The following is a 24,100-nucleotide window of genomic DNA, read 5'->3' on the forward strand; positions in this document are numbered from 1 at the left end:
TTTCAAATTTGGAGTGGAAGGGTACATCTTTTACACTAGGCAACCTTGGGTTCATTGTGGCTTACACTGTGGTTGTGTGTTTCAGTGGAATAAGTGTCATAAGAAAGGTACATGAAGTTAAATAATCAGCAGAAAAATATGTGTTGCTCCAGAAAACATAAACTCGGGCGTTGGTGTCCAAAAGGGTGGACACAATACAAGTAGAGTCGGTCTGTGTGACAACTGCTTTGCCAGTAATGGCAAACTCACTGTGTAAGAATGTGAGAATGCACAAATCAGAAGTTACCAGACTCCAGCAGAGAGCAGCTGCATTCCTCTTCTGCAGTTCAAAGACCAGACCAGCAGTGCAATCTCAAGAAGACACACACGCACACACACAAAACCCAAAGCAAACGAAAGTTGAAAGCATACCAGCCACAAATAAAGCCACCATCTATCATTTGAATTGTCTGCTACATATATACATCTTTGTCAAGCTGCATCTATGTTGAACATACCTAACAAACAATACTGTAGATATTCTAAATAGCAAAACATACACTACAATCAAACCGTGAAATCAACAATATCTAATCTTTGGCAATAAGGACTTGAATGTTACCAGTAAATTATGAACTGTTGATTTTTACTAATGTTTAGAAAAGGACATAAAAATAAATAGCCCCACCTTCTGTGTCCAAATGAAGTTTTAATCAGGATTAGAAAGTAATTCATTAGAATTTCAGTAAGTAGCTCAGAGGGCCAGTGCCCTCCCCCTCTTCCACACGCTTACCTCAAAGGGCTGTAAGATTAACACTACTGAAGGGCCACTGATAGGCTCCCCACACACCACAGCAGCGCCCAAACACAAGCAGCATCCCCCCATGGTTTTTAGATGCTAAAAAATGGACACAGTTTGGAGCTCTTATATGATGTAATCTGACATTCCGTTAAGTGTACCTATGAGTGCCCAGCAAAGAGCTCCTATAAAGGATTATTCTGGTTCTTATCGCTCTGAGGTCTAAGTTAAGCTATGCATCTTTTGTGTTGCTGTTGCCTAGGTATTTGTTACCTTGGTTGAACAGGCAATATTAAGGAAAATTCTGCTTGAAGATTACTATAGGTTACTTGGAGAAATAAAACTGCAAACTTCTCTGTATTGCTCATACATATACCATATAATAAATACATTTAGATGCACTGTGGCTTGCACAACCTCCTGTTTATACAAAAAAAAAAAAAATCAACATAGAAATAGAAAAAAAAAAAAAATCACAATTTTGCCAGAACGAATCTGAGGAAGAAAAAGAGATGCGGAATTACTGTACAATGCTGATGTTTATAAGGTGATATATGATATAGATATGGGATGGTTTATTGGCCATCAGCCCATGCTGTGCTGCGGCAGTGCGTTGGTAGTGCTGGGGTTAACGCTGTGTGTGTGTCTGTGTGTATGTGTGTGTGTAGGGGGGAGGCAGGTCTGGGGTCAGGGCTTAGCGTGGACGGGGAATCATCGGCAGCAGTGCATTCCTCTCTGACTGCACGAAGCCCTCGGCAGCCCACTCTCTGCTCTTTGACTCCAATGTCCATATATGGCAGGCGGCGCCATGGCAACCGGAGGGCTTGAATAGCAGTGTCAAATCCCTGAGCACACAGACACACGCTCTCTTGCTCTCCGGCTCTCAGAGAGAGAGAGAGAGAGAGAGAGAGAGAGAGAGAGAGAGGGGTGGGGGGAAGAGAAGAAGAGAGAGAGAGAGAGAGAGAGAGAGAGAGAGAGAGAGAGAGAGAGAGAAACAGAACAGGGTTTGTTGACCACTCACCACAGAGGCTGGTTGGTTTTTCCTTTACCTTGGACTGTTGAGGTGATTAAACTGGCTTTCTTGATTTGTTCTTAACAGAAGACCGAGAGGAGGAGAAGAAAGAAGGAAAGCGGCAACTGTTTTGGGACTGGCTTCCGGGAATGCAGTGAGCTGAAGCCCTGGAGCATGGGCAAGCGCTGACAAAACAAGGAGAGGGAGCGTGACTCTAAGCCACAGATGCTTGCAGACCTAAAATTCCCTCTTCAGCATAGCCAAGCAAGACCATTGCTATCCTTAACGCTGTGCTCGCCTTTGCAACTAAAGCAAGACTGAACGTGGAAACAAGAAGACGCAAGACTGTGTTTCACAACAGGAGAGGGCGTGTGTATATGTTATTTATGTGTGAGAGAGAGAGAGAGAGAGAGAGAGAGAGAGAGAGAGAGAGAGAGAGAGAGATAGAGGGGACTTCCTTGAACTTTGATCCTTTAAAGGGAGGGCAAGAGGCACAGGGGAGAGAGCTCGGTTTATCATTATGGTAGCCACCATTTGAAAATCGGCTATAACTGTATTCCTACGATACTTGGGAGCACTGGGAGTCAAATATGTCTTTCAAAGTTGTGGTAGTGTGAACAATAGTGGACTGGTACAATGTACAAATGCAAGGAAGTATTGACAGAATACCAATTTTCTTTACACTATTCCTTTAAAACAGCTTGAGTGGAGTTCATTTGCTCTGTAAAGCATTTGTTTGGTTGAACAGGAACACTCAGCACACAGCAAGAACTGGTTTGACTTGTTAGTGACCTGTGGGTAGGGCAACTGTCCTATCTTTGCCTGATGAAGTGACACAATGTTTTTAATGCTTGTTAGTTGAGATGAGGCATTTCAGTTGGTTATGAGAGTTGCTGCACTTTTGCCCCAGTTTCAGAGCTGTCTTCTGTGTTGTGGGGGTGTCTGTTCTCTTGTGCATGTTTATGTGTAATTTATTGTTTCCTGTAAAAAGGCCGAGCACTATTTTTTCTCACTCTTGACTGAACTCTGAACTGCTAGGCGAATCAGACTTTTCAAGGGCCCTGGACATTTCATTTAAAGTTATCAGAGCTGAAATATCACAGAAAGAGGAATAGCAAACAGTGACACGCAAAGAAGAGTGTTTGTGGACCTGCTGTGGACTCTCTGAAGGTATTTGGGGTCGTATTGTGAAGAGGTTCAGAGATTCAGATTGTGGGATTTGGGGGACTTCTCTACACTGTTTACTTCACCACCCGTTTCTCATTTCAACAGCTTGGGGTTAATGTCTGCAGCTTGAACTCACACGCGTGCTTAGACAGGTCTAAATACTCAGTACCGGGGGGGGGGGGGTTTCGAAGACCCCTGTAGGTACACACAACGATGGCCATGGTGGGTGGGGGATGGGGTAACCCTAATGGGAGCACCAATGGCCTCGGGGAGAAAGGCTACCTGGGGGGGGAGGAGGGCGAGAGCTCCCCCCAGGCCGGGAACAGTGACGTGGAAGGGGGAGAGGATGACAAGGCTTGTGTGGTGGACTGTGTGGTTTGCGGAGACAAGTCCAGCGGAAAGCACTACGGTGTCTTTACCTGTGAGGGCTGCAAGAGCTTCTTCAAAAGGAGCGTACGCCGGAACCTCAACTACACCTGCAGGTAAGAGAAGCCATGCTTGCAGACCCACTGCAACTCTTCAGGGCTCTGGGTATGGCGCCAAACCTGAACTCTGGCTCAAATGAGAAGTAACTGCATTCTCATTGGCAGTGGACAGTGATAGGTATACATGTTTTGCTTAAAGCAAATGTTATTTATGGGTTTTGGAACCAAATGCTGTACACAGTGACCTAAAGGCAATTTGGCCACTAAGAAAATGCACATCAGTGCTTGTGTCAGCAACGAGCTTTCTTCTGTGATCACTCAGTCTAACTCAATATTATTATACAAACTTTTACAAAAGAAATTAATGATATTGTAATTGTTTACTGTTTCATGTTTACTATTATGTTTTCAGTAATCTTGTGGTTGAAATGAATAAAAAACTTTAATTATAATAAAGCAACACAAACTTAAGTGACTGCTCAGTGAATATTGGCCTAGCTTTCAATAGAGTATGAACAATGATTTTCATATGGTAATAGCTATTTTAACTGACTGCAGAAAATATTATAAATTATCTTTAATGTGAGCAAATGTTGACTAAATTATAGGAATACAAAAAAGTGATGTTTTGGTGTTACAATATGGCTATTGTGCCTGAACATATAAAATAACAAACCAGCAACAGGAACAAAACTGTTTTAATGTGCAAGTTGGGATTTTATAGTGACAAAGCAGTGATGCTTCCTTTTGATCTGTTATAAATTTGAAGGAATGGGTGAAACCTCATTCAAATTTAGTGCAAAAATTAGAAGGATAAAATATCCTATGTTTTCTAAGAATGTTTTCTAAGAATGTGTTTTAGCTCAGTATTGTATATGATAGATATTCTGAGCTCCTGAGACACAAAAGTTACAATAATTTAAAACAGACTGGTAATTGAAATCTTCATAAGCAGATTTTGGTCTCTTGTTTGGTCCCTGTGTTCCTATTCATCACATTCAACAGCAGAGTTATTGGCATTTCTACAGAGGTACTACTCTTCTTGTATCCTGTGTACTTAGAAAAGGCTTTTTACCAATGGATAAAGAATACTGTGGCCATGGCAGCTTCAGAAATGCCCAAATCGAAACACATTCTTTCAGCTGTGTCAAGGTTGTGTGGGCCGATGATTTACCAAGGCCAGTTATTTGATAACTCCACAAACATGGCACACCACCAAGGCCACTCATCTCAGGGGGTCAATTTATTGGAGTGCATAGCAACCTGGCCATTCTGTGTTCGTAGAATAAGAGGCAGGGTTCAGCACTGACTTTTCAGTCACCTATCACTGAGATACCTTTTATGGAGTCAGAGCCACTGACCTCCACTCTGCTAAGGATGTTCTTGTTAGAATACAGTGTTTAAATTAAATTGCTTTTACTAGTTTGTATTAATCTAGAAGCTACCAGTGTATGTTCACACATTATGATTTCAGGAAAAGAGCATGTTAAATAAGTTCAAAAATTCAGCTACATGGGACAAATATCCATGATGATATTGAGCATCCTGAACTTATCAGTTTTACAGTGGCTTGACTTAATTTGGCAATATATCTAGATAAATGCAATGGGGCAGCTGTAATATAGAGGATTCACACTGTCATTAGGAAACTGATAATAACAATAAATTGCTAAATCTAGTGGCAATCTGAATTGTAATGAGAACCATCAGAATGGACGTGAAATGAATGGAAATAGATATGCTGATTCCAGACTTAAGATTCCAGATTTTGATGCCAGTGTTGGTAATGAATGGCAAGAAACAGTTATGCTAATTTATGTCATCACGTTTTGCTCTGTTTGGCAGATCAAACAGAGAATGTCAGATCGACCAGCATCATCGCAACCAGTGCCAGTACTGCCGTCTGAAGAAATGCTTCCGTGTTGGCATGAGAAAAGAGGGTAACTGTGCCAGCTTCCACTGGACATTTGGCAAAGTGGAATAGTGGGGAAATGGATGACTGCCAGAGAGTTTAGTATTGTGTATTGTGCTAAATAGTTATTTTGTCCCCAGAATAACTATTTGTCCTATACATAATGATTATTAAATGTTGTGAATCAATCCTTCTGTGCACTAAAGACTGTGGATGGCATCTTTTTGTTCCTTGTTTCCCAACAGTAATATGTGAGCAAGCGAACCCAAAACTTGTATATAACTGTTATTAGGGTAAATTATTTTAAAAATTAGTTAAAAAAAAAAAAATCTAAAAACTAATTTTTGGAATGTCAGCATTTCTTGGACAGAGAGAAATTTTTATAATTAATTTTTTTGCTACATCTATAAAAGTCAGTGTTTAATATGAGATTTTATCGCTTGAAAATGATAAAACTTAGATTGCTTATGGAATTAACAAATGATGAGATCACCTTGGCTTTCATCCAAAAGTTCAGTGAGGCTGTCCCTATGTGACCTTGGCAGGCTCAATGCCAGGAACAGTTCTCCTTTCCAGACCACACCACCCAACATGGAAGTACTAGCTAGAAATCCACAAGACACAAAATTAATGACTTTTTCACAATGTAAGTTAACATTGCTATTACTGTTCTGTGGACGATGTGGTCTTCACTTGACTAGGTTATTTAAGACACCAAAATTGATCATAAACAGATAAACAGCTAAGATAGACAAGGTTCTATCTATTCTCAGTTGACAGCAGAATCTATTCTATTAGCGATCTCCTGTCTGCTAAGTTACCATATCCATATCATTTACCATATCTATAGAATGATCTCGCTCTATATGCCTTCTCCCTGTAGCAGTCCAGCGTGGACGCATCCCACCATCCCACCCTGGTATAAGCCCGACTTCCATGGTGGGGGGGGGTGGAGGAGGAGGCGGAGCGCCGGGTATGGGAGGCGACTTCTTCAATGGTCAACCAGCGCCTGAACTCATCTCGCAGCTTCTGAGAGCTGAGCCGTACCCCAACAGCCGCTACGGGGTGCAGTGCGGCCAGCAACTGGGCGGAGCCAACAGCGCAGTCATGGGCATTGACAACATCTGTGAGCTGGCTGCCCGACTCCTCTTCAGCACCATCGAGTGGGCCCGGAACATTCCCTACTTCCCTGACCTGCCTGTCTCAGAGCAGGTGGCCCTGCTGCGGCTCAGCTGGAGCGAACTGTTCATTCTTAATGCGGCGCAGTCTGCCCTGCCGCTCCACATGGCCCCGCTGCTGGCTGCCGCCGGCTTCCACGCCTCACCCATGTCCGCAGAGCGGGTGGTCTCCTTCATGGACCAGGTGCGCGTCTTCCAAGACCAGGTGGATAAGCTGACACGACTGCAGGTGGACTCTGCTGAGTACAGTTGCCTGAAAGCCATCGCCCTCTTCTCACCAGGTAATTGATGGGATCCTTTTGTGTAAGGTAACCACATATCAGAAAGCAGGGCTGTCATCCATTAGGAAGCAAATAGGCACTACTAAGCAAAAGCGAACCTTGAAAACTTTGTGATGTAAAAAATTTAATCACCATTGAGACCTTTGAGTCATTGCCCACGAAATGGCCACTTGTGCAGTCTGCAGCACTTTGGAATATGCGTAGGCTTATAGTCCTTGCTCAGTTATATAAGATAACGGTCTACTGGCAACTCATAAAAAATTCCACTCATCTTTGTATGTGAACAAGTTTATTTATGTTGTTTTTTTTTGTTTTTTTTTGCTTCTTTGTCACTTCGGGTACAGTATAAGGGCAATACCAATGTATTTTAATGAATGTCAAGCAGCACTGCAGTGCTCTGTGCTTTAATGTGAAGATGTATAAAAGATGTCGAATTCTTTTCTCTGCGTAAACCATCACACATCAGCTGTATCCTCTCTCTCTAAAAGACGCATGTGGACTGACAGACCCGGCCCACGTGGAGAGTCTGCAGGAAAAGGCTCAGGTGGCCCTGACTGAGTACGAGCGTATGCAGTATCCAAGCCAGCCCCAGCGCTTCGGCCGTCTCCTGCTCCGCTTGCCGTCGCTTAGGGCCGTGCCGGCGAACCTGATCTCTCAACTCTTCTTCATGCGCCTGGTTGGCAAAACGCCCATCGAGACGCTCATACGAGACATGCAGCTCTCTGGCAGCTCGATCAGTTGGCCTTACGTGCCTGGACAGTAGCTGAATAATTAGCATGCAAGCCGATGACGCTAGGCAATTCAGACTTTGACTTCTGTGTTCTTGTTCTATGTGGTCTTAGGTTTTCAGTATGTGATTTCTTAGCTGCTGCTCATTTTGCGTTATATTCATCGGCACTCATTAGTGTACACAGTGAAGGATAAAAGGGCAATATGCCCTCACCTTTCCTTAGGCAGATTAACTGGTTCGCGCAATTTTGGGATACCTCAGGTTTTTTTTTTTACTTAGCAAAACATACAGATGTCTCTATGGTACATAAATACGCACTATGGCAGAACATTGACAACAATCTATGTAAGAAAGTACTGTAAGTTGATAATAGAGGAAAGAGTGATAAATTAATGCAATTGCAGCCTTGAAGAGATTTATCAAAATCTTCATGCTGTGATAAGTCTGACCTACAGCCACCTTTAAACAGTTATGGTAGAATTTCGGGTACCCTAAGAATAATTACTTTATGATTTAAACGTGTAGTTTAGATGATGGCTCATGAATGTGTTGTTATGGACTGCGATGTTGTGTCATAAAATTTGGGACAGCTGACCACTTGAAAAATCAGTGGTGAATAATTACAATTACATTTTTGGAATAGTTCTTGTGTACTTCTACTTAACTGGGTCCAAACAAGCAAACTTTTCATATGGTTGACCATACAAAATATCCAATATTTTTGCATACAAATAATAAAAACAAAAATATTCATTCAAGAACTTGGATGCTTTTGTGGATTATTTTATATGGAATTAAATGGACCCTGGATCTTTTAATTCTATGAAATATGAAACCAAATTTCCCCAGTTAGCTAGTAAAAAGGAAAAGTCATAGCTTTGCACATATGGTTGACAGTACTATTTTAAGATCAAGTTATTTATGTTCTGAGAGAAGTAAGAATTAGTTTAGGTTGAATTCAGTGCAGATAAAAGCAGACCCTTATAAACAGTGTTGTTTGATAAAAAATCTTAATATAGACTTCCAAATTGCAAAACTGCATTTATTTTATGGACAACACTTCTCCCAAAATAATTTTTCCATGCTTATGGAATCAGCCTTTCAAGCTGACTGACACAACCACATGAAAAAGAAAGAAAAATGACAATGGATGTGATGAAGTGAGTATTTATTGAGCATGCATCCAGTATTCAAATCAACTGAGAATCTGAATACTAACTGAGCAATAAATCAGAACTCAAGGCTGGGGCTAACTGGACCCTCAAACATTTGACGAAATCCAGTGGAGGCTGTCTCTTAGACATAAACCCTTTCAGTCGCAAATATTGAATAGCATTCTAAAACTGGTTCTTCACAGGTCTATTACAGGATTATAGATATAGAAATTTCTGTGGTGTAGCGGTTACAAGCAGTGGGTACAGATTATTGTTCATGTTGAGACTAGTCCCTAGAAGTTAAACAATATAGTAGTGAAATGACGCCAAAGGGCATTTTATCTATTGAGCTCTATGTCACAGCAGCAGTAAATTCTCGCTAAATTAGATTTTAAAAAGGCAATTTTGCTTTATTGCAAATTTTTAAAAATCTTTTTTTTTTGGTAGTGATTTATACAGCAATTCAGTCAGCCCAGTGTTTAGTTCAATGCAAACCACCGGCCATTGAAAACAATAAGATGTCTTATACATATATACTTTCACATTTTCAAGTTTTTAATTTCCTAATCAATATCGTGTTGTACTTTTTTCAATTTCTAACAATACGAAGTACGCGATACTCTTTAAAAGTATATTTGCTTATTCTTCAAATATATCATTTGGGTAGATTCTAACTGGGCTTATTCATGTGTCTAGATCATGTAGCCAATACAGTGGAAGGTAAAACATTGACCCCATCGTGCCCCCTGCTGGTGAGTTTCTTAATTTGTAGGTTAATCTATGTTAAAAAAACACACTAAATTACAATAAATCACTTATCAGTAGCTCATATACTTGCCTCGTCTATAGTTGAAGGTTTCCTATAGGTTAGTATAGTTTATAGTGTACTGAGAGATATTTGGGGTTTTAAACCAACAAAGATACCTACAAAGGTAAATAGCTATCTATACCTACGTGTTAACGTTACTTCTTTATAGGTATGATGGTCCTGAAGATCACATTTTTCAATACTTCAGGGTCTGTGTTCATCTCAATAAATTTTAACACTGTGCTTTCATCGCATTTTTTACAAAAAAAAGAGCAAAGCATTAACAAATCTCAGGACTACCAACCCTTACAAGCAACAGCAAATTAAAGATCCGGCGAGCAGTTTGTTTGAAGTCACAGACAAAATTTAAAATAAAATATATTTATTCATGTGTTTACTCTATTCGTTTTCACATAAAAATACACCGGCAGTCTGTTCAAATCATCGATGTTCGTAAGTGGTATAAAAAGGTCTGAGAAGGCCTGGTCGTGTGGCACACACCCTCTCTGGGCCTGCCCCTCAGAGCATGTCATCTGTATGTTGTCATTCATGGGTGTAACCAAAGCTCCTCGTCCTAAGTCTAGTAGCCAGCTCGCTAGCTAAGAGTTTGGATTTGACTGTTCGTAGATTGAGGGGAATTTTTAAAATTATTATTATTATGTCTTACATACCTGGACAACCTGTCACAGCTGTAGTGGTAAGTTCTGTCTAATGATAAACTACAAAAAGTTTCAACTTCTCTGAAACTGACCATCTTATCACTTTCTTTGCAATGAACATTAACTTGCCTAGCTATTAGCTAAATATTATTTTGTTTCTGTTCCCAGGATAAAATTGTCAAACTACGTTTGTTATTTATTGCAAAAGTTATGTCAAGTTAGTTAATTGACAATATTGCACTTGGTACACATGTAGGTAGCTAGCATTAGCTATTTTAGCTAACCAGGTTTAGGTTCTTATGGTTAACATTAGCTAGCTAGCTAGCTAGCTACTTTTCCTTTCTTCGGACACAATTAACTGTTTAGCTGTGATTACCGTGACGAGATTAATAAAAATGTGTTAGCTGAATATTGTTACTAGCTAGCTAACTAGCTAAGTAAATATGCAATCCATTAATTTAGCAATCAATTAACTTGGTACCTATCTATCTGCAGCTAGTAACTTGCATGTTATCTAGCTAGTTAATTTGTTACTAGTAACAGTACCTAGCTAGCTAGTTAGCCAGCTATCCTAGCTAGTAATTGAGGCGAGCTAGCTAAGCTAACTTTGTCGTTGCCTTCTTTTTTTAATGAAGCGCACTAAAAGTTGTGCCTTAGAACTCTTGTTAATGTAAATTGTCCTGTTATTAATCAGTAAGTATTTTTGAATGGTAGCGTTACACTACCGAGGAATACGGGTGTGGCTTATGAAAGTTATCTGCAGGTACTGTGTAAGCTAGCCATATAAGGAGAAGCAGAGAAATCAGTGCTGTCCTGAGAAAGTCGGCATGCTCCATGTTGTACGTTTTCTGTTTCAGCAACGGATTGAGATTCAAAAACTGCGTGATGGTGACAATTTAATATTGGGTTTTAGTATTGGAGGTGGGATTGATCAAGATCCTGGTCAGAATCCATTCTCTGAGGACAAGACAGACAAGGTGAGAAGTTTTAAATGCTGTTTGAGTTATTACACTATACATTGGCAATGGGTTTGATCGAGAACATTACTACAAGAATATTGCCTACTTTTCCATTTAGGGTATCTATGTTACAAGGGTGTCAAAAGGAGGGCCAGCAGATGTTGCGGGCCTCATGACTGGGGATAAAATAATGCAGGTATGAAAATCACAGTATTCTTCATATTGATGATCACACATTACTAGCTTACTCATATGTATCACATACTTATTCTGTCATTTCTATTCTGCATTCCAAAATTAGTTTGTCCACCAGAGGTTGCTCTCAACCTAATGTTGTTTTTCTGCTAAAATCTTTGTTTAAAAAGGTGTTTTTTTCACCTAGGTACTGAATATGGGCATTCTGAATATTTGCAGCCCCATTTAGTCTATGCAAAGTTTTCTATATATTATCAGCTTCTACTTTGAATGTATGACCACAGTTGGGGCAAGGATTAAATTTTTTTCAGGTTAAAAAACCCAGGGAATATATTGTAATGTGTGTATATAAAAAAAATGTATGAAACTAAAGTGTTATAGTAAACATTAAACAATGTTGCATTCAACAACAACATAAAAAAACCCCAAACACCCAGAAAACAACACTGCTCAAAAATCAACTCACTTGGCTTATTGGTCCTTGCTGAGGAAAGTGTGGGTGTGGTCCTAATATTCCAGTGAGCATTACTGATTGGCAACTCACTGTCACAGACCCAGTTACATTTACAGCATTTGGCAGACACTCTCACCCAGAGCGACTTGCATATATTGTCTTTGTTTGTAACAGGTTAATGGGTGGGATATGACTATGGTGACCCATGACCAAGCGCGTAAAAGGTTAACGAAAAAGAATGAAGATGTGGTTAGGCTACTGGTGACCAGAAAGTCTCTGGAGGATGTAGTCAGACAGTCCATGATGCCACACTAATATAAATTTGGAATTCAGTTTGAATGTTATTTGTTAATCATGCCTATACAATATGAATATTATATATACATTAAACTTAAGCCAAAGAATGTTATAATTTCCTTTTATTATCTCAGACATACTGGATCTTTTACTTAGGGCTGGATCTGCAGACACAGATTACATCTAGGGATAAACTCAAAACCATGTTTCAGCCTAGAGTCTACACTGACTGAACAGTTTTTTTAAAATATGTTGTCTCATATCAGCACTTGCATCATGATTTATCTGTGCATCAGAAAAGATTTACACTTTTGCATTCCATTGCTTGTCAGTTGCATAGGGTTAATCTTGCAAAGCATGTGCTTCAACATTTATAAATGATTAATGAGTAAAACAACATTTTGCAGCAGTGTTACAATGGGTTTGTGGACACTGACACTATTAGATTACCAGGGCTATAAGCAGCTGCACATAAAACACCTTCATCACTTTATTGTCTTTAGTTTCCATTGTCTTCTATAATGTCCCAAGTTAAGCTAGGAAGCATCAGCTCCTCTTAAAGACCACTAATTTTTTCCATCATTTAATATAAGATGCCTTTTGTTTTTCATGTCCTACTTGTGTGCTTGATAGTTTGACATTTGTTTGTAGAAATAATTCGTGTATGTCCCAAACCTTATGCCACTGTACACTACCATGATAACGTTACAGTTTTATTGGTGCCAAACTGTGATGCTGTTTAGTTTGTAATTGGTGACTTTTACAGGTTACCCCCTTTATGGTTTTTAAATCATTCTTGTTTGAAGTCTTTTTGATAGATTTTGGCATTTGACGATTTTTTTTTTTCCACTTCAATAAACATGCAAAAAAATTGTAGTTGCTTTCTCATTATTCATAACTGAAGTTTCATTAAAATATGTAGCATTAAGTTGATAGCTCAGCCATTTCTGTCATATGGTTGTAACAATACAATTCAGAAATCAAACACTTTCAGAAAAAAGGGGATTATTTCTTGACCTATTCAGTGTTGTGCTCTCATCATGCATTTAGCTATGTAGTATCTTCATGTGAGGCTAAAGTAATCAGGTGACATTTCAAAGCAGCAAATCTATTGCCTGACCTTTTGCTGTTTGCTCAGTCATTTCAGTACAGCAAGGCCCTTCTCTTTCATCTCAAGTAGATATAGATATTCTCCTTTTTTCATATGCATTCTAGAACAGCTTTTATTGCCACTTTATGAGGTTCATCAGAATAAAATCTAATTGGACATAATATTTCATGAAAAGATTTAGTCATGAACAAAAAATTGACCATTATTCAATGCCGTGTGATTAAACAAGAAAGGTGTCACCATAGTCTTGTCACTATTTTATATATTTGATAAATGTTTTTTGTAAATATGAATATGCAAATGAAAGTTAAATCTTATAAATAACTGGATACCTTTTGTGACATAATGAACAAAGACAAAATATTTGCATGTGTATGTTTTGTTTACTAGTTAGCCCTTCATTCATTCATAGGATACTTGCATTCATAAATTCATAAAATATCAGTGAATACCATTTAAAAGGTAACTTTAAAACAAGACTTTAAAAATATTAGGATATATTGACTGTTTTAAAGATCTGTAATTTTGTTATCTATGTGCTTTGCTTTTTAAGATTTTTTGTTGTTTTAAACATGGAAAACACTCCATTCCCCTTGCTTAAGCATTGTATGGGAATAGAACAGGATGTGCACAATTTTAAGCACATAGATATTCTGTATTACAGTAGACTTAAAACTTAATACATGGTACTACATATTCCATGCATGAATATGGTTCGTTCTTAAAATCTTTTATTTAAGATGCTACAGTCAGATATGCATGTGTATAGCTTTACAATGACACATATTGTACAATGTTTAATAAATATATGTTTAATTTACAAAGTAATAAATGCATTAATTGTGTATAATACACAATATACAGTATATGCATGTAATTCATGCATTTGTCTTGGCTAAATGTAGCTAGTGCATGCTTTACACCTCCTACACTTTGGCAGATGCTTGGTGTTTCCATAGTGATACAATCTGCTACCTTCACGTTTTATAGATGATGTTTGTCTCGTGGAGAATTCCACAGGAGAGACACAGAGATTCTGGATTGGATTTCTTGCACATCTTTCACGTACCAATCTTATGTACAATTACAGTTAAATAAGTCTGAAATCAGACACACCATGTACAACTTGACAGCCACTCCACATCCTGTTCAGTTTCTGACCACAGAACCACTGCTGATCAGACAGTAACTGAGTGCTGGACTATTCTCAATGTAGCAGTGACCTCGATCCTGGTAGTAGCATGATACTGGTAGGTAAGTTTAAATCAAAACAGTGTTGCTGATGTTTTTACACATCAGTATCACTGCTGGGTTGACGGCGGTCTGCCATATCACAAGTTTGCACCCAAGTGGTTGTGTGGTCAGAAGCTGACCACTAATGAATTGGAAGATGGCTAACACAAACTAAACATGGCAGCCCAGCAAGTTTCTAAAGATAAAGAAACCTAACAGTATATAGTCTGGGGTTTTATTTGGTCAAATGTACAACAAACAATGCTGACTACCAAATTACCTAAAGTGAAATTTTGAACTTAATAAAGTGAAACTGAACTTGAATGGTAAAATGTTAAGTTACTTTACACGTAATAATCACGTTACTATTGGGATTTTCACATCCTCTACTAAATGTTCAGCCATGCCCATTGCTGCTATGCACAACAAACTATGGTTGTAGATGCAGATTTTCCCCAATTTTCTCATCATGTCACCTCAGTCTATTTTACCAACTGAAAAAGTGATGGTGCCATTAAAAGCTACACGATAGTAGCAGTCTTAAAACCATGTTTGAATATGCCTTCAGTGATGAGATATGGCCACAGTCTGGCGTCTTTCTTGGTCTAACTCAGTCAGTCTGTTCCAACCCCTTTGCAGTAGCTGGCAAAAAATGCGTTCAGAAACACAGATAATTTATTTTAGATAAAAAACATAGCTATATTTTTACTAACAATAACATGAACATGTAGACTATGCCTCTTTTTAGTTCTTTTTTTCATCCTCTCATGACCTTGCACAAACTTTCCAGCAAATTTCATACTTGGTGTGACCATGGTTTTTTTTTTTTTTTTTTTTTTTTGTTTTTTTTTTTTTTTTTGCTGTTTGTTTTTTATTAACATATGTCAATCAGTGTTTGATAGCAGCATGTCTTATGTTCCTTAATGAAAGGAGCACTGAAAAAGATGAAAACAGCCAATATTGCCCTCAGTCTAAAGGGATAATAGAATTTAATTTAGTCACTGTACTAAAGCAAGAAAGATTTCTATAGGTTTTTGGGAGGAAAAAAAACAGGCTTCAAAGCAACATCGAAGCATTATCTAAACACAAGCACTTTATTGGGACCCATCAACAGCTATCTTGAAGTACACCTTGGAACAGCAACGCCTTACATAGCCAGATTATAAACAGCTTCAGCAAACTTCAGAGAATGTAATACTGCAAAGATTCTGTGTTGGTTACTGAGAACTGTGATTAGTGTATTATATCACAGTTCAGATGGTAAAAAAACCTCTCTCACTGCCAACGCCGAACGCTCTGCTGATCTTTGGCAGGACCTCATTATTCTACAATGAACCCATCACAAATATTCCCATGCAACGGACGAAGAATGCCGTAAACCATATTATAGAAGTAACGTAAGGAGGCTAAGCAAGATGCGGGGACGAGTTACGTTAAACAAACGCACACGTTTATTCCCACAGAAACCAAATACGACGCAGCAATGAAGCTAGCGTAACATCAAACACCGACAACAGACCGCAGAACCATAGGGGTATATATACATACGTAAATGACAAGCAATTACAAACAGTTGTGACACACGGGGCGCGTGGCCACACGGACGAACGAACACACACACACACACACACACACACACACACACACACACACACACACACACACACACACACACACACACACACACACACACACACACACACACACACACACACACATGGGGAGACACTTGGGAGGAGGGGTCGTACCGTGACAATAGAAATGGAGCAGCCTAAAACTGGGAGACTGAGTCACTGGAATTAGTCTGCATATAATTCAATTCTGGCTCTAATACGATTTAACCAATTCTCGTTGTTTTACAGTTCTGAATTCTTGCACTTTAACTCATGAACATTTGACTGATGTCAAAAGTAAAAGCTGAAATAGCCAATGAGTTGTTGTTACATCTAATGCAACATATCGGTCATAATCTGTCAAGGTTTTTGCAGCCCTTAGGGAAGTTTTTTTTTTTTCAAAATTATTTATTTATTTATTTTTTACATTTTTTTAAAAATACATTCTGTGATGAAGCTCATGTAACAGGCCTAAGACAATGTGTAGGTGGCTGAGTGGGTAGACGGGGCTACGGGGTCATTAATACACGTACCCCCTGAGCTACTGGAGATGGACCTCGAGGAGTGCAGTATGGCACGTTGTCATGGTAATTGAAGGTGTGCGAGAAGTCGTATGTTTTTCTCTCTCTGCATTTATTCAACACACAAGTGCAACAACTGGTTTTCCCCGAAAATATTCTAACTATTCTTACAAATCACCAAGATTGCTTCGCCTTGTTGGCAATGCAACCAGGAGAAGGTTAGAATTTGAATAGTTCCTGTAATTAAATGTATAGATCTATAAAAACCCACCAGCAGCAAGTCATTTGCCCCCCGTGCCGCAAATGAACGCCTACTACTACTACTACTACTAACAGGATTGTTCAATTATGTTGTTTTTCTTTTCAAACGGGCAGCAGGTGGCTTTTCTTCTCGCGTGGAGAATCCTTAATCCTTAACCGCACCTCCTCACGCAAACCTCTGTTCGCTTTCTAAGCGTTTTTCTGTTCTATCGATTTCCCCCTCAGGCTTCGCAATAATCACAACCGCTCTAAACAGTCGTATACTGGCGAAGTCGTTTTACTAATACTTGGTGAAGCACGTCGGGCCATTTCGGTTATCTTTGACGACGCAGGAGGTAAATAAATCATCAGAGCGTATAGCAGTATCAATAAGGTAAGTATTACGTTACACTTTTTATTTGTTACACTTTCATTAAAACACTCTAAAACACTCTAAAAACATCGGCATAAGGTCTGTATGACATTCTGGTTCATCCCACAGTTAGAGCATCGCACTAACTGCCGTAATTGTTAGCTGAAATTAGGCGTACTGATTCGGTCAGTTTCTTCACCTTTGGCAAAGCAAGTCTAGTTTGATTAGATTGATTTAGTAAAAAGATAATAAAAAGAGTTGAACCAACAGAATGGCAATAGGTAAGAATGGTATTCTTTCTATGCTGGAGTTAAAATGAGAGAACACACCATAAAAGGTGGCGGGTTTGGGGCAAGATTTAGACTTCAGACGGGGAGTCATCTGACGTTTCAAACCGTTTTGCTTGTTGATTGCCAAGGTTATTGGTTCAAAGTTCTGATCCGAGACCAGCTACGTTGCTGGTTATAAGTTAAGGCTAGAGATGAGCTCTTGGTTCTCGATGAGTGCAAAAGGGTAACCCCTGCTCAGAATGATGTCGAGCGTGTGGTCCAAGAGAGGCAGAACGATCCTCCTGAAGTTCAGGAGAGCGGAGATGACAGATTGCTTTATGTTATCGGCGCCTGAGTTGAACAAAGTGTTGACGGTCAGACCAGACTTGCGCACCTTTTTGAAGCACAGTGTTATCCCTCCCAGACTGACAGCAACGTCTTAAAATCATGAGTCGTAAGTACACTGGGAACTCACTGGAAGGAAAAGTTTATGCTGTATACTTAAAGGAATCTTAGATATTACATTTGAATCCTGTTATAATAATAATAATAATAATAATAATAATAATAATAATAATAATAATAATGTACAAATGCTGGCATTTTCATCTAAACTAAAAAAGTGATTATACTTAAGATTCATTTGTAGTCTTCTATAATAAGTTAGTTTTGTTGTTTTCAGAAATTAAAATTTTATTTATTTTTTTGCTATTTTGAAATATTTATTCTTTCCTCAGGCTTTAGAACTTACTATAATCTATCCAATTTTAGATGAACAAAATACAGTGGGACTACCATCAGTGTGATCAGGTTGTTTACATTTTCTTGAATTGGCAATTAAATTCTGTCAATGTATTTGAGCTGTGCTAATTTAAAAGTTATAATGCAAAAAGAGCCTGCATTTTTGGCCTATTTACCCAGTTTGGCTAAATTTGTACTATTTATCCACTTCTTAAAACCTTAATCAGGCTTGAGATTTTGACATTGCTTTTGTGATGGACTGTATATATAATTTCTATATACAGTTTCTTTCTTCTTCCCAAAATAGCCCCCTCTCAACCTATTTTGTGATATACTATTCATGCGTTCATCATTTACTATAATTATATTTTAAAATTTAATCTTTAAAGTCACAAACAAAAAGTCTATATCCTAGCTTTCTTCGGTTAGTTTCACATGAAACTTGCCTGCTGGACCAAGTCTTGGAGCTGATTATGAATGAGAAGCCCCCAAACAGCAACAACCTCTTCCTGAACGAGGAGTCTGAGAAGCCCCATTGCACTGAGAAGGACACCCAGTGGCTGCACAGAGCCATGCAGATGCGAGCGTCTGGAGCCAAGGACCAAATGTGTTCTGTAACGCCACGCAGCGCCAAGGCCTTCCTGCTCCGCAACACCTTTGTGCTCTGCACTGTGGCAGCGGTCGCAGTAGGTAAATTACATTTACAATTTGCCAAAATTTACTTTGGTAACAGGGTCACACCAAAGTTTTCATCAAGGTTAGAAAGAAAAACAGAAGAGTGGCAGCTTGATCAAGTTTAATTTGCATGCTTTGTGCCTTGAAATCTTGCTCAGGAATTGTGCTGGGATTTGCTCTGCGACATCACAGTTTGTCTGTGAGGGAAATAAAGTATTTCTCATTTCCTGGGGAACTCCTAATGAGGATGCTGCAGATGTTGGTCCTGCCACTCATCGTATCCAGTCTGGTTACGGGTACGTGAGGAACACCTACGAGCACACTGGTCTGGTTTCTCAATGTGACACTGGAACCTGGTTTCAGACACATTTAGGCTTGTTTGACCTTGATGTGTAGTCACTGTCAACAGAAGCTATTAATTTCATCCGGTCTATATTTAAGAGACCAGCTTTTGCATACTTGTTGTCCATGTGTTTATAATAAGGTTGTGGGTTGTTTGCCCTTTATTTCTTTAATTTTTACTAGGTATTTCATCTTTGGATAGTAAAGCCTCTGGAAAGATGGGAGTGCGGGCCATTATTTACTACATGGTGACCACTTTTATTGCTGTGTTCATCGGTATAGTCATAGTAATCATCGTAAGGCCTGGAAGAGGCATCAGAGACAGTCCAGTGACCTCTAGTGGTCGTATTGAGTCAGTGCAAGCTGCAGATGCCTTTTTGGATCTTATCAGGTTAGAAGCGTGCATGCAAAGCTGTGTAAATTTGGTTTATTGTTTAATACAAAGAATATTTTATATATAATGCAATATAATACAAACATGTTTTAACTCTCCTTGCAGAAATATGTTTCCACCAAATTTAGTAGAGGCCTGCTTTAAACAGGTTTGGAAACATATTAGTTTACCATTTTCCTTTACTAACAGAAAGTAAAAGAAAATGAAACATACACTAATGATTGCCTCTTGTTTCTTATTTCCTTCTTATTTATACCTTGTAGTATAAAACTGTATACAAGAAAACAGTTTTCACCAAGAACATTACCATTATCATCAATGGAAGTGATGCAATCAATGCCTCTGAGTCAATCCAGGCGGGGAACTTGAGTGCAGTCTTGCAGACCATCCAGGAGACACTGGAAGAGACAGTTCCAGTGTCTGGCTCCTCCAGTGGGGTCAATGCTCTGGGTCTGGTAGTGTTCTCCATGTGTTTTGGCTTGGTGATTGGCAACATGAAGCAGCATGGCCAGGCTCTGCGGGAGTTCTTCGATTGCCTCAATGAAGCCATAATGCGCCTGGTAGCAATCATTATTTGGTGAGTGTCTGGTTATTCTCTGCTGTGTTCTGGTGTTTTACCAGTCCCAGTTCAATCAGTTCAAACCAGAGTTTGTAGTTTACACTTTCCCTGTTCCTGCAGATCTGACCCCATTAATTCGCTATTAATAAAGTCCTTAATATGATGGATTAGGTGTGTTAGTGCAGGGAAAACACTGCATTTCACAATACTTTAGACCCAAGAAACACTGTATAAAAGTTTTAAGGCTAAACGTTTGTGATTCTGTCCCGAGGAGTAGCCAGGCAAGTTACGTCATGATGAGTTATACTTGACAGAAATGTTCCTTACTATTTACTTGGTTTGAATGAATGCACAGAATTCAGTCAGACACACAAACACAAACTGAGCTGCTATGTCATCTAGAGAACCTGTCCCTTAGGTATGCTCCAGTGGGGATCCTCTTTCTGATTGCTGGGAAGATTGTCGAGATGAAAGACCTGGTGCAGGTCGGAGGGCAGTTGGGCATGTACACGATGTCTGTCGTCATCGGCCTGCTCATTCATAGCCTCTTCATCCTGCCTCTGCTCCTCTTCCTGGTGACACAGAGGAACCCCTATAGCTTCATTGGTGGCCTGCTCCAGGCTCTGATCACAGCCTTAGGGACATCATCTAGGTAATCACAGCAGTCATAAAAACATGCAATGTGGATTCAACAAAATCAAAGGAAAAGCTGAGTATTGTTCAGTAATGTCTTCTATCTGTTGTTTAATATATATTTTTCTTTATAGTTTTGGAGTGCAAAATTGCTACAGAGAAATGTCATGAAATAATGTGTAAAAAAGTAACATTCTGCATTCACATACTGGGTTTTTAAATAATCGGACTTATTTTCATTCTTGTAGTTCAGCCACCCTTCCAATTACCTTCCGCTGCTTAGAGGAGAATAACCACGTGGACAAGCGGGTGACACGCTTCGTATTGCCTGTGGGTGCCACGATAAACATGGATGGTACAGCTCTCTATGAGGCAGTCGCAGCCATTTTCATAGCCCAAGTCAATGATATGGACCTCAACTTTGGGCAGATTCTTACCATCAGGTATGAATTAATGCTATATTTACTCACTTTGGTCCTCTCAACAACTTTCCAATGGTCTTTGTGTTATAGTCCTTTTGGGAAACTTGCCCCAAACTTTAGGATGTTTTGATGACATTTAGTTTAATGCTAATCTTCTTCATTTCATATTTTGAATTCCATATCAGTACTCAGACTCTTACCCAATACAACTCCCTGTTGTATTTCCTCCTTATTAAAATGTCCTCTTTCAGTATCACGGCAACCGCCGCCAGCATTGGAGCAGCAGGCATCCCTCAGGCTGGTCTGGTAACCATGGTGATTGTATTGACATCGGTGGGACTGCCCACCGAGGACATAACGCTCATCATTGCTGTGGATTGGTTCCTGTAAGTCTTAACTAAATGTCACATTGAAACATGCAGCCCCAACAGAGCGCCCACTTCTAAAAGGTTATTGATACATAATGCAGGCACATAATCTGAGAGAATACAGAATTTGTTTTCATGTCAATAGAACTGCCATTACACTGGATGTTTTGGCCATAGTTCTATATTTAGCCATACTTTTTAAAAACTATAACAGAACACAATGCTTGACGCATCCTCTTTATATATCCAAATATCAAGTTTAAATCAGAGATATCTAGGTAGAAACTTGTTTTTTTCTTTGAGGAGTGTTTTATGTTATATGGTATATTTATATATGTGCATGCAGGGATCGCCTCAGAACCACAACCAATGTGCTGGGAGACTCTATAGGAGCTGGCATTGTGGAACATCTGTCACGACAGGAACTGCAAAACCAGGATACCGAGATCAGCAACTCTGTGATTGAGGAGAATGAAGAGCCCTACCAGCTCATCTGCCAGGAGAATGACTCCCTTGAGCACCGCAACAGTGAAACCACAATGTAATAACCCTTGCACATGCACACGGAATTATAGCTAAAGCCACTGCCAGTGATGGAAATTTAGAAATGCTGGTAAAGAGAATGTTCAAACAGAGGGTACTAAAAGCCATATCAGTGTGAAAAAAAGTTAAGAATGAAGTTTACTACATTATTAGTAAGCTTCATTCTTATTCCACAATCAATCTAATTCTACACTACACTTTACACTCAAAATGAAGACCTAAGGGCAGTCCCCATCTGGGTGTCCGGTATCGTACTTTTTTTTCCTCTACCCAAGGACCATTACATACTACACTGTGACATGTCTACATAATTTACTTTGTTCTATTATTTACGCTATTTACTATACATTATTTACACTAACAGTTAAATATCTAAAAGGTATTATAATAAGTATTCCAGTATTTGCAGTGCTCAAATTCAAAAAGGAAATTTAAAAAGATCCAAGAAGAACCTTAAAGACAACTCTACATTGAAAATGAGGAAAGAAAAATATTCAGTTGTAATAACTGTATATGTTATTGTACCATCAAACATGTTATAACAAGTGACATAAAAAGTTGATAATCTTACTTCAAATGACTCATCATCATTCACTGTCATTTATGCTGTCAACACATTTCTTTTCCCACTTACTCTTATTGTCATTTGTTCTTGGATATTGTAACATTTTATGTTGCATTTACCTTATTTATTTTATTCATTATGATTATTATTAATGTAGATTATGATTAATCCAATTACAATGCTAGTTACAGCTAGTTAACATAACATTCCAACTCACCTAGATCTTTCCTCTGTAAGGTTTTCCTGTACCCTTGGCTATCATTTCCACAAATAACTAAGGCCAAATTAAAAGAAAATCAATATTTCCTCATATCAAGATCTGAAGGCTTACACAGGTCATTTGTTCTTGGATATTGTGATATTTAATGTTGCATTTACCTTATTTATTTATTTATTTATTTATTTTATTCCTTTGATCGAGATTATGATTAATCCCATTACAATATATCTCTTACTTATTGACATGCAGTTATAATTAAAGGCTTATGTCATGTAATATTACCTTCATAGGTTACATAGCTGAAATGTATATAATTTTCTGTGAATTGTGGCAGTAGAACTAGAAATGTGTTTGCAAGTTGATTTTGTCAAATATTAGTAAATGTAAGTAAAAAAATCTGCTTAATTTTTGTTATTCAGAAGAGAGTAGAAATTATGAGTTAAGAGTTAGAAATTACTTGAGTCCATGCTATCTGTTGTCTTTAACTCAGAAAAGCTACACTTTGGATCATGAGATTTTACATTTATTTCTTTGGATTTTACTTTAGTCTATCCAAACATTTAATCTTTTTATCAGTATTCAAAGACATTGTGATAATAAAATGTCATTATTTATTTATCTATCTATCTATTTATTTATTTATTTTTAAACTACATTTCTCTTTCCAAAATGTCAACCATTTAAAGGCAGCTTAGGTAGGCATTCCATTACACTACATTATGTTTGCAGCATATGCAGTGTTGTGCACTTGGAAAGGGCTGGTTTTGGTTACGTGTGTGCCTGGTTAGCTATAATTTGTTTGTGTTATGGAAGAATGTAAATGACATCAATGACATTTCATATGTTGAATCCTTCTGTTTGAAAAAAAGCATTCTGCTTTTTTTGAAAACATTCCTTCCTGAATTCTTCAGTTAAAGGTACTTGTATATTAGCTAAGATATAAATCTGCATAATTATTACTTTCAGACATGGGAGTGCTTTTCCAGTGTGAAGAATTTAATGTAATGTTACTGACTCCTAGGTTCCACCTGACTTAGCAAAATCATAGGGAAAGTGTTAGTTAAATAAACCTGCATAAAGCAGCTTTTTTTCTATTGTTATGGCTGTATTTTGTGAAGAAACAAGCATGCTTTATTGGCATGACACTTGTGCATTGCTAATTGGGACTTTTTTTTTCTCTTTTTTTTATGCAAGTCTAACCTGGAATTGTCATAACTTCAAGTGAAGGCTTTCCAAGTCCTGTTCCACATCCTACAACTTAGTTTGTTG

General features: G+C 38.5%; 3 protein-coding genes and 1 long non-coding RNA gene across 9 annotated transcripts in view; 3 read left to right on the forward strand and 1 right to left on the reverse strand.

Annotated features, from left to right (window-relative positions):
• LOC145653829 (uncharacterized) overlaps positions 1-1,926 on the reverse strand; it is a 10,440-nt gene extending 8,514 nt beyond the window's left edge. The window contains exon 1 of the long non-coding RNA XR_014120042.1: positions 1,800-1,926. This is a non-coding gene — a long non-coding RNA (uncharacterized LOC145653829). The remainder of the gene's footprint in view (positions 1-1,799) is intronic.
• On the forward strand, positions 1,822-8,244 carry nr2f6b (nuclear receptor subfamily 2, group F, member 6b). Of its 5 annotated transcripts, none has more exons than XM_081708173.1 (5): positions 1,824-2,960; positions 3,063-3,439; positions 5,228-5,322; positions 6,178-6,753; positions 7,242-8,244. In XM_081708173.1, exons 2-5 carry the CDS (start codon positions 3,171-3,173, stop codon positions 7,514-7,516), a joined length of 1,215 nt encoding a protein of 404 aa, XP_081564299.1. In that variant the 5' UTR covers positions 1,824-2,960; positions 3,063-3,170; the 3' UTR covers positions 7,517-8,244. The 5 variants fall into 5 exon arrangements, with proteins under 5 accessions (XP_081564300.1, XP_081564299.1, XP_026861232.2 ...); XM_081708175.1 differs by lacking the exon at positions 1,824-2,960 and adding an exon at positions 5,807-5,940 and having other exon boundaries at positions 3,300-3,439; XM_081708176.1 differs by lacking the exon at positions 1,824-2,960 and adding an exon at positions 5,840-5,940 and having other exon boundaries at positions 3,300-3,439.
• A 1,739-nt stretch (positions 8,245-9,983) lies between these two features.
• tax1bp3 (Tax1 (human T-cell leukemia virus type I) binding protein 3) lies at positions 9,984-12,885 on the forward strand. Its single transcript, XM_027005419.3, has 4 exons — positions 9,984-10,142; positions 10,962-11,081; positions 11,182-11,259; positions 11,887-12,885. The coding sequence occupies exons 1-4, from the start codon at positions 10,104-10,106 to the stop codon at positions 12,025-12,027; spliced, it is 378 nt and encodes a 125-aa protein (XP_026861220.1). The 5' UTR covers positions 9,984-10,103; the 3' UTR covers positions 12,028-12,885.
• A 3,986-nt stretch (positions 12,886-16,871) lies between these two features.
• On the forward strand, positions 16,872-23,900 carry slc1a6 (solute carrier family 1 member 6). 2 transcript variants are annotated; one of them, XM_027005490.3, is made up of 10 exons: positions 16,872-17,121; positions 18,540-18,800; positions 18,944-19,081; positions 19,311-19,518; positions 19,627-19,669; positions 19,785-20,098; positions 20,499-20,732; positions 20,962-21,156; positions 21,387-21,521; positions 21,850-23,900. In XM_027005490.3, exons 2-10 carry the CDS (start codon positions 18,584-18,586, stop codon positions 22,046-22,048), a joined length of 1,683 nt encoding a protein of 560 aa, XP_026861291.2. In that variant the 5' UTR covers positions 16,872-17,121; positions 18,540-18,583; the 3' UTR covers positions 22,049-23,900. The 2 variants fall into 2 exon arrangements, with proteins under 2 accessions (XP_026861291.2, XP_081564512.1); XM_081708386.1 differs by lacking the exon at positions 16,872-17,121 and having other exon boundaries at positions 18,232-18,800.
• The last annotated feature ends 200 nt before the right edge of the window (positions 23,901-24,100 follow it).

Source organism: Electrophorus electricus, chromosome 26 (genome assembly GCF_041902795.1).
Source record: "Electrophorus electricus isolate QZ-2024a chromosome 26, ASM4190279v1, whole genome shotgun sequence".
Lineage (NCBI taxonomy): Eukaryota > Metazoa > Chordata > Actinopteri > Gymnotiformes > Gymnotidae > Electrophorus > Electrophorus electricus.